The following is a 10,853-nucleotide window of genomic DNA, read 5'->3' as shown; positions in this document are numbered from 1 at the left end:
CTCATAATTCATCTCAATGTCATGTTCAATTTTTAAAAAACAAAACTGAGAATATCTGAAGTGACCTGAGATGAACTGTCTCTGAAGTGTCTTCCTCTCATGAAACCACAGCACATCCTCCGCTGACCTACTGCTGGAAATGTGCAATCTATTTACACTGGACCACATGTACGACAACCCCTCTCCTCCCTGCTTCTCCTTTCATATCTACACAGGCATGCACACACACATCTGGCCTGGGGGTGAATTAACTAACATTCCCACAGAGGCTAATCTCCACGCCTCTACTGTGACAAGATAATAATAATAAAATAAGGGACAGCAGCTCCTCTGGCAGCTAAATATTTATCTACCTGCCACAGCCTGAGGGACTCACTATAACATTCAAAAATGCATGGATTTATGTATAATTGTTTAAAATTGTACTGTACCGTACTGATTATGAATTGTAATATTGTAATATTAGATTAGAGCAGGAATACGCTGCACAGGGCTCTGGCATCTTGTTCCTTCTGCTGCTCAACTCATAGGCTCAACGAGTCACTCATAGAACTAATCTGGGAGAATGACCGATCCAAGATGGCGGCCGCATTTCTCGCGGCCCAACGTTCGATGCGGCATCTACTCTTTATATGTCTATGGGTAAGACAGTCTCTCCTCACAGACACAATAAAGTTTAGAGCTGGACGCTCGCAGGCAGTAGGCGCAAAACCCGACCTGTGTATCCTCGCCGCTGCGCTGCGCCTCTCCACACGGAGTTATTAACGGGGGAAACAACGCAAGAAGGACTGCGGGATTTATCCAAATGTAGTTTGTTTTTGAACTGCAGATGCGCACGTTATTTTAATTGAAAACACCTTTGATCACGCACATATCTCGCAATGATTCTCTGCTGCTTTCTGGATATTTTTATCTACTGAAAGGTTCGGAGTTGGATACTTTAGGCTCCCCAAATAACACAGGGACTACACGCGCTCCGCTTCTGCTGGACTATTAAACGCGCGGTGCGGTTTCCAGGGCGACCTAACCTAACTTTTAGTGTTTGAGGATATTCAACCGTGCCAACGTTTACGGAGGAGGCAGCCGCTCAGTGTTGCGGTGTGTGTGTGTGTGTGTGTGTGTGTGTGAGAGAGAGACCAATGCCCGGGATGATGGTGTCGTTAAGCGGGGCAGCGTTGCTCGTCTTGTCCGGGCTGGTCGGTCCGCTGTGCCTGGTACGCGCTTTCGGCGACGAGGTGGAGGAAATGACCTGCGACCCGATCCGGATCAGCATGTGCCAGGGTCTCGGTTACAACGTCACCAAGATGCCCAATCTGGTCGGCAACGTGCTGCAGTCGGACGCCGAGCTGCAGCTGACCACGTTCACGCCGCTCATACAGTACGGCTGCTCCAGTCAACTCAAGGTACCGAGATCCGAGACTATGTGAGACAGAAATGCGTACTGGTATTAGACTAGAATAGACAGCATGTTATTAAAAGTGCAGACTGCAGGCTGGTGCACACATTTAGGACCACTGATCCTGGACTTATAAAAAGGCATGGCTGATTCAACATAGTCTGCTATTTGTGTGTGTGTGCGTGTGTGTGCTCCAGAGTGTGATCCCAGAGCACATGACAGGGAGCTACCAGCAATAGGGAACTGTGCAGACTGATGGTGCCAGTGATAACGAGGGGCATAATATAGGTTGGCCCCCAGAGAGTTAAAATAAGTGGAGGGGGGTCCCTGCCTTCCTGTTGTGTCATGCTAATTTCAATGAAAATGCCCCCTCTGTCTGTTGACATTCTGAGTTCATGCCCCACACATCAACAGCTGAGTCTTCAGTGCTATATACTGTACTGTCCTCTTTGTTAACAATGGTGCCCTCAGTGTCCTAAGACAAATGCTGCTTGTCTGCCTCATGCACCATGTATGAAAAAAATTAAAGTGGTCCTCTTTCTCGTCCTTAAGATTTTTATTACGACTATAATTGGAAAGACGAGACTAGAGGTCAAGTTGTCGATTACTGGAGTTCACTTTCTCTGAAATGAGCTTATTACATGCCTCATACACGTACAAAGTCATGATCGTTGGCATATGTATGCGTAGACATAATAAAACAGATGCTCATTTATGTCGTTATTATAAGGAACAGCGGGGGTTGGAAGGTTTGGTAAAATTGCCCCATTTGAGCAGTTTTCAAGGTTGGGAGTATACTGTAATTTAAATATTCCTTGAAACATGCTCTCTTTTCTGAAAATGAAAACTGAAATGATTTAAATGAAACAATCCCCAGATGTGACGAGAGAGGTCTTGAGTGTGTAGCATTTTTTGGTTTAGGTATCTTGAATTTTACTCTTCAAAAGCTGTAGTAACCCTGAAGAAAATGCCCACTGCCCTGTCTGCATATGTGTGCGATTTATATTACCCTTTTAGCCATCTTTTTGTGCAAATAGCTGTTTGGGAATAGGGCTAAAAAAACACCATGCTTAAGAGACAATTTTGTTTATGAGACAACCAGACAGAACAAGGAGCAACTACAACATAAGACCAAACTGTCCTCCTGCAGCTGAAAATTGTCCTGTAAGATAATCTGACCTCACACACACACACACACACACACACACACACACACACACACACACACACACGCACACACACACACACACACACACACACAATAAAGTGGGAGGAAAGGGAAACCGTATCCCCTAACATTTGCTCTAATGGGAGGCTTCCTGACAAGTAACCGGAGCAGCTTTTAGCAGTGTAGTGGCAGCACTCAGGTTACCAACGGTCGGGGGGAAACACCCAGAAGGTCTTTACATTTCTGTCGCTGCTATAATTCATTGTGAGAAATATCAGGAATGGCACTACATCTGATTTAATATCAATAACAATATCAACTTTTGGTTAATTTGAAACGTACAATCATACAAAACAAAACCTTCACTCTCGCTCACACACAGGGCAGCTTTGTTAAGTTTTTAAAATTGTATTTCAATCAAACAGCAAATTACTCAGGACAACTCCAATGTGTGTGGTTCATTTTGGGAACAAAGATTCTCTATTTGCGGAAACCTAATACTTTCTTCTGATCAGCCGGTCCGCTCTATTTGCAGAGATAAAAGCGACTACAACCTAGATACTGATCACAGAATAATGTAACAAATTGAGTTTAAAGGAGATCCCTCTAACTCATAACTGATTTTGACATCTCATACCCACAGTTAGTGCCACAGTAAAGAGTCATTGTATCATGCTTTAGACTAGTAATCAAAAGCAAGTCTGCTTTATTTTCACTAATATAGAAACATTGTTAGCCAGTAGAAAAGAAGAAAAGTGTCTCACTGACTATATTTCTTTAATTCTTATACAATGTGTTTATCACAGTTGTACATTTTTATTGGCAAAGATTAGAATGATGCACAGATGCAACATTTTTATGTTTACTAAGCAAATCAATTCTCACACACAAAAGAGTTGCATGAAGTTTCTGTTTGTATATATTTCCCAACCTTGACAGCCTTCCTGGATTCACGTTTCATTTGGGCTCAGTTCAAGGGATGATTTCAAGCTGGGATTTCTCTATCACTGGATCAAGGCTGCGAGCCCAAAACATTTTGTTCTCGTTATGGCCCCGTTGAATATTTTGCCATTGCTGGAATGAAAAATGGCAGCAAAGCCTACTTGCTAGCACGTATTTAAAGATCCCAGGGCACATGTATGTTTCCTTTACCTGAAGGAAGGCCGAGTGAAAGTCTGCGTATTATCATATCGTGAGCTTGGTGCAATTTTACACTCTGGCTTCAAACTGAATTCGCCGTGAAGGCATGAAATCGCCTAAAATTGCAACCTTTTGTAACCCCAGAGTACTTACTCCTTAACATCACTATCACCAGTTCACTATCTTTATAACCCTGACTTCGATATCCATTTCAAAACCACTATCATGGGACAGAGAAAACAGATCCTTGGATGGGGGGGATTAGGTGCATTACATGGGGCATGCCCTCAGTGTTGTCAAGTCTACAGATTGTTTTTAAACCTTGGAGCAGGTTAGCATTGGGCCATGTTGTCTTGACTCAGGTCGTGGAGTTGCTCATTGGAAGTGAAAAGAGAAACCCACCACTAGAAGAGGTGATGTAATGTATTGAAAGTAAAGGCAGTGAAAGTAGCAGGGTAGTGAGTGGTGTATGCAAGCATGGAGGAGCCATCTACCAGCTGTAACCCAGTTGTACTCCAAAGATTGGCCCACAGGGTGTTCGTAACACTATTTCCACTTCTTTAACAACCACTACACCACTAATATGATTTACCCCCTGCTCCACAGTTTGCTTTAACTTCACTGGAACAAAGCCTTCAAAGCAACGCACTGAAATATGATACAATATTGGATAACTGTTGCACTCTTACTGCACTTTGTTGAAACTGGTTTTAGTAAACTGACATTTTTCCCTCTTACATCACTCCTCAATATGTTTGTTTCTCTTTTTCACTTCATAAAAATAGCATGGCTTTTATTCTCATATATATATACACACACAACACACGTGCAGTATCCTCAGCCTAAGCTCATTTAATGACTTTTGCTCTGCGGTTGTTTTTTTTTGCTCTTAGCATGTTTTACAGAAGTCTGCCATCTTGGCAGACTTCTGTAAAACATGCTAAGAGCAAAAATTCAAAAGTTCAGCTTGTGATCTTTTATCTCCATTTTCTTCCAGTTTTTCCTGTGCTCAGTCTATGTGCCGATGTGCACAGACAAGGTTCCCATCCCCATTGGTCCATGTGGTAGCATGTGTTTGTCCGTCAAGAGGAAATGCCTCCCGGTTCTTCATGAGTTTGGCTTCATATGGCCTGAGGTGAGTCACATCATCACAAGAACCTCCTTAAGTGATGTGGAAAATGGGGGGGGGGTGTGAAATCAAAGTGTTCAGATAAAAAGTTCTCTTTGAGGATACATCTCTATGTATATAAAAGTGCAAAATGGTTTTAACAGTAAGTATCACAATCATGAAAATTTCCCTTCATGTCACTTCTCCAGGTGCTCAACTGCAGCCTTTTCCCACCTCAAAACGACCACAACCACATGTGCATGGAGGGCCCGGGGGATGAGGACCCGCCCTACCAGCCTGTCCGCCATCCTCCCCATCAAGAAGAGTGTCAGGCGCTGGGATCTGCACCTGACCAGTATACCTGGTTAAAACAGACAGAAAGCTGTACTCTCCAGTGCGGCTACGACAGCGGGCTCTACCGACGAGGGGCCAAAGTCTTCACAGACGCCTGGATGGCAGTGTGGGCTGTGTTGTGCTTCCTGTCGACCACTCTGACGGTCCTGACCTTCCTGTTGGATTCACAGCGCTTCTCCTACCCCGAGAGGCCCATCATCTTCCTATCTATGTGCTGTAATCTGTACAGCGTTGCCTACCTGGTAAGTGGGAGATTCAGTATTAATTGTCCCACCGGCGTTCATTTCTTTGAGGAGAATGAATAAAAAAAAGAACCGATCAAAAGACTGTGAAATAAAACGTAAAAGAGTGATAGTGTAGACCATTTCGTGAAAATTATATTGTGCATTTTATGTGGATACATGTGATATACAGTAGAGATGTGTTATATTTTTACTGTGCCTTTTTAACAACTGGCCAGGGACAACAGATGCAAGCTAGCCTATAAGCTAACTCTTGTTTTTTCCCTGGTTGATTAATGAGCTTTGTCCAATAAATTAATTTAATTTAATTAAAAAGAAGAGAACTGCACTCCATGACAGAAAAGTTGACCCTGCAGGATTATCCAGGTCATCCCTGAAATGAGTGCAAAAATTAAACAAACAGAAGCAAATACAGATATCGGTCAAAACATGAAATTAGTCATTAAATGATGAGATTTAATCATGTACTGCTTATCTAAATGGAAAAGAAGTACATTTTTAAGTCTGGTTGTGCTGAGAATGACCAATTTGTAATAAAACTTCTCTTGATCTCTCCCTTCCTTTTTTGTCTTCCCACTGCCTCTTTCTGTCCTTTCCTGTAGGTTCGCTTGACTCTTGGGAGGGAGCGTGTTTCCTGTGACCTGGATGCTACCGCAGTACCAATTCTAGTACAAGAAGGGTTAAAGAGCACCGGCTGTGCCATAGTCTTCCTCCTGCTCTACTTCTTTGGCATGGCTTCCTCACTCTGGTTAGTACACACACACACACACACACACACACACACACACACACACACACACACACACACACACACTCTCTATCGTATCAATCTTTCATCTCTTTGTCCCATTGTTATCAGCTGTTGTGTGACTTGCATCCTGTTTTTTTTTTAAAGTCTAAACTATCCTGTCTCATAACCTTTGTACTAGATAGACTCAATCCCACATACAAAGACAGCATGTGTAAAAAAAATGTAAAATGCCGCCTTTTGAGTTTGTCTTCACTCTGCTCAAAACAGCAGACTGCAAAGCCCAAGGACTTCACTTTCTCCAAAAACATGATCACAACCCTCTGTTATGTAACTTATTACTATCTCATGATGAGCTAATTACACTAGAGGAGCTTTTATGGAAAAGTTATCTAGAGGGCAAAGTTACGTTTTGCACACTTTAGCAGTAAACAGTAGCCTGATGTTGTCTCAGCATCTTGTTTTCAGGAAACATGTGATCGTTATTTACTCCCTCCATGAATACCAGTCCAGTAAGGACAATCTGATAACTGTGCATATGATCAGTGTTCTGCCACTCTCACACAGCTTGCTTACTCTCTGTCTCTATCAGGTGGGTGATCCTGACCCTCACTTGGTTCTTGGCTGCCGGACTAAAGTGGGGCCACGAGGCTATCGAAATGCACAGCTCCTACTTCCACATAGCAGCCTGGGCCATCCCGGCCGTTAAAACCATCGTCATCCTCATAATGCGACTGGTGGATGCAGATGACCTAACTGGACTCTGCTATGTTGGCAACCAGCAACAGGAGGCACTCACAGGCTTTGTGGTGGCGCCACTTGCCACATACCTTCTAATAGGTAATTGCAAACACGAAAGTGCAATCCGTTTTTCCATTTTTATGGGATTTTACCTATTTCTTGTTAAAATAAAAGTGCATTCACCTATATTTTATACACTCAGACCCCACAACCTCTCCTTAACTGATGGTCCTTATATGACTAATGTTTTCCTTTCTGAACCTCAGGCACTCTGTTCATCTGTGCCGGCCTAGTGGCTCTTTTCAAGATCCGCTCCAACCTGCAGAAGGACGGCGCCAAAACAGACAAGCTGGAACGTTTAATGGTGAAGATCGGAGTGTTTTCTGTTCTCTACACTGTCCCGGCATCCACTGTCATCGGCTGTTACCTCTACCAGCTTTCTCACTGGGGAGAGTTCAAGGCCAGCACCCGGGACTCGTATGTGGCGTCGGAGATGCTTCGAATTTTCATGTCTCTGCTCGTTGGCATCACGTCGGGCATGTGGATCTGGTCGGCAAAAACCCTCCACACCTGGCAGCGCTGCTCCACCCGCCTGCTCAGGGATAGCAGGGCAAGCCGAGGGGGCAAGAGGGCGCCGGGCGAGGGCTGGATCAAACCGGGGAAAGGCAACGAGACAGTCGTGTGAGGAGGGAGAGAGAGAGAGAGAGAGAGAGAGAATGGACTTTGAACTGCTTCTCTGTCACTTACTGAAACTCATTTTGCCAAAAGAAAGAAGGGGAGGACAGAGAAAAGCGGTGAGAGGGAGAAGCGGGAGTTTCTGAAGATAGCAAATGGATCCAATGGCATCGTAAAAGCACGCTGACAGTCTTCAAGCATGCCTCACCCCCTCTTACTAAGAGGGGACTGGGTCGTACATTAGCAGCAACCATAGCCTCTCTACCTCGGTCAGACTTCCTTTGCCCAGAGAGATGGAAGAAGCATAAAATGAAGGAGAATGAGAGATCAGAACAGACCAGGCGCACCAATAAGCTGTGTAGCACCACGTCTACCTCCCTGTCTCTCTTTTCTCCAAAGCCTTATGAAAGCAGAAGTGACTGAACCTGCTGGATACAGTAATCCTCATACTGCTGTGTCTTTTGAGGGCTTTTTCAAGTTTTGAATTTAACACTGGAGGGTCCTGGTGCAGACATTATTCAGATGTAGGTCGACATTTCCCAAAAGCAACTCGAGTTCCCGTAGGTTTTTTTTATCATCCACACGGAAAAATTTAAATCAAATACTAGACCAACATGGATTGAAATCCGATGAAAACATATAAAATATGACCTTTAAATCTGTGACGTTTACATTTGAAATTCTTTTTGTAAATTATTACCGTTTTTACAATATAAAAGAGCAGTTGATTTTATTGCTCATATTTTTTTGGGGAAACCAGCTCTAAGCTGTAATAATGCACTATAATTCTATACAATATGTGAAGTGTCTGTGCTTGTCACAAGTGCATTACCAGGGACGACAGAGGTGTAATAACAGATTATTACACAGTATATTCATATGCAGAGAGCCATTAAGAATTCTTTCAGTTTTCATTGTGAATGCTGCAGAAAAAAATAACTAGAATGTGGGTAAATTCACAATAACCTTTCTTACAAATATTGTGAAGGAAAGTACAGACAGAGAAAGAAGATTATTTTTTTAATGTGTCGTATAATTTTAGGTAAAGTCTGTGGTAGCTATAAATTCATACCGCAATGGATCCTGGGAGCACTCCAGCTGTGCCTTTTATTGACCCATAAATGTGGAAGCGGTAAGACGTCTGGGAAATGTAGGCCTGTGTCTTTTACCTCAGTAGACTATGAAAAGCTCAGCTAACTTCCAATGATGTGTACATTCTTCTGTGGAAACCTGCACTATGCTCTTGAGTTACCATGAAATCCAGGAAATTAAATTATTCCCTCTGCCCTCTTTTCCAAACATCGGACCCGAGGCACATTGAAGAATTAGAGCTTATTAGACAATCACTTGCCAAAAGACACATTATGCAATAACAAAGAGCTGTCACAGACACAAGCATGTGCACATGCACATATATGCAGGTATGCACACATGGGAATCAGTTCCCACGAATCTCATCCACCAGCAGTTATGATCGCTATCAGAATAATAACCCCAATAATAAGAGACCATACCTGACTCATTTTGTTTCCTCTCCATCTGTTTGTATGCATCTCCCTTTCTTTTTAAATTCCTTCAGTTAAATCATGCCATCACAGAAGCACAACGAAATTGCCACTACAGATTAGCGTGTCTGTGCTGCGTGCATATCTTTCTGTCTGATGCTCTCATTGGCCCACTGTATGCCTGTTTCTCTTTAACCCTGTCTACTGCATCATGGCTCACTTCCCAGACAATCAAGTCGTCCCTGGAAAGGATTTTTGTATATTACGTTTCAGAATTTCATGGATGATAGAGACGAGATTTCTATTCATTGTCTCTAGCGATGCATTTTGTTGATAATGGTCATCTCCGAACATTTTAATCTTGCGGTTTCTCTCTTTAACTGCTTATAGAATGTACTATAAACTCTTATTACAATAAGTTATTCCTATTCTTACTGCTGCACTCACCAAATTTTGCAACTGCTCCTGTGCACAGTATTTTTGCCTGACAATCTTATCTAGCAAAGCTATTGCGTTTCCGCCAGTCTTTGAATGTATATTATGTGGGGTGTGTGTCAAATTTCGCCTTCTACATTTCAGTAGAGTGAAGAAAATTGAATACTGGCATGTTTAAATGTATGTTGGAGCTTTGCCCCCTGTGTGTCATTTGAAACCAGATAGTGCCTCACACAGTCACAGGTATCTTTAACATAATGTTTAGAATGGGACAGAAAATAACGTCGCCCCAAAAAATATGCTAACTCTAACAGTACCCTTGTTGCATCAAAGATACTTTTAGTGGTTTTGGTGAACCCTGAAAAGCCAGTGTTTCTCAAACCAGCACACGATGGCACAGCTATTACATTTCCAAAGTCAAACAAACATTATATTGAGTTAAAGTGAATTAAATTAACCTCTGACCACCTCCCCTCTGAGCTAATGCAGTTCCCCTGGCTGTCTACTCTGGGATGACCACGCTGAGCTTCAGGTGACATTTCCAAACAATCACTGAACAGTTGTGCCCTTAAACATGCTGTGTATGTGCCACGGCATAATGAAGATTGAGAACCACTGGTAATACAGATTTGTAAATGCTTTCTGAGAAGCCCAGATAAGCATCAATGTTGGGGGTCAGTTCACCAACACTCATCGTAGCCTTTGAGGTATAAACTGTTCCTTTGTGTAAAAGACTTGTGGTCTTTATGATGTCATCGATGTATTATAAAGAAACTGCTAATTTATCCTTGTAAAAAAGTGACAAAAATTGTTTGTTATTTAAAAACACTTTTGTATCAGAAGAAGATAATGAATAAAAACGTTTTGGTTTCCAATATGCGGAGGTGTGTGTTTGTGTGTATGTGTTTTAAAAAAGTGCGATAGAAACACGGCTGCAACTAATGATTATGTTTAATATTGGTTATTCTGCTATTTTTTTTCTATGAACTGATTAATCTTTTGGTAAATACAAAAAAATGCCTGTTCCAATTACCTCAAACCCAGGGTGACATCTTTGATGGACCTTGTTTTGTCCAACCAACAACAAAACCAAAAGATATATTTTTTTACTGTCACGTTAGACAAAGAAAACCAGAACATTCTTACAATTGTTTGGTATCTTTGCTTGTAAAACAATAATACAATATTAACACAGAATCAACCAACTAATTGACTAATTGCTTTAGCTCTAAATGAAATCCACTAGAGCTGCTCAGTTCATTACATTTAATCGTTCAATTTGATTTTGGCTTTGAATGCTTCAAATTTCGTTTCACAATTATGTTTCTGTTTTGTCTTGTG

The 10,853-nt window shown here is 42.2% G+C and overlaps 1 protein-coding gene across 1 annotated transcript; it reads left to right on the top strand.

Annotated features, from left to right (window-relative positions):
- Positions 1–707: 707 nt before the first annotated feature.
- Positions 708–10,307, top strand: fzd4 (frizzled class receptor 4). Its single transcript, XM_083914557.1, has 6 exons — positions 708–1,403; positions 4,702–4,839; positions 5,022–5,408; positions 6,011–6,156; positions 6,749–6,996; positions 7,164–10,307. The coding sequence occupies exons 1-6, from the start codon at positions 1,140–1,142 to the stop codon at positions 7,580–7,582; spliced, it is 1,602 nt and encodes a 533-aa protein (XP_083770683.1). The 5' UTR covers positions 708–1,139; the 3' UTR covers positions 7,583–10,307.
- The last annotated feature ends 546 nt before the right edge of the window (positions 10,308–10,853 follow it).

This window comes from Echiichthys vipera (assembly GCF_963691815.1).
Source record: "Echiichthys vipera genome assembly, chromosome: 5".
NCBI classification, from domain to species: domain Eukaryota; kingdom Metazoa; phylum Chordata; class Actinopteri; order Perciformes; family Trachinidae; genus Echiichthys; species Echiichthys vipera.
Note: the sequence above shows the minus strand (reverse complement) of the source record. Positions and strands in the feature narration are given on the sequence as shown.

Excerpts from the sequence above, each read along its gene's own strand:
- fzd4 (XM_083914557.1), top strand. The coding sequence starts at position 1,140 with ATGCCCGGGATGATGGTGTCGTTAAGCGGGGCAGCGTTGCTCGTCTTG. Across the intron at positions 5,409-6,010 it reads TGTACAGCGTTGCCTACCTG|GTTCGCTTGACTCTTGGGAG; the intron begins GTAAGTGGGAGA and ends CCTTTCCTGTAG. Across the intron at positions 6,157-6,748 it reads GGCATGGCTTCCTCACTCTG|GTGGGTGATCCTGACCCTCA; the intron begins GTTAGTACACAC and ends TGTCTCTATCAG.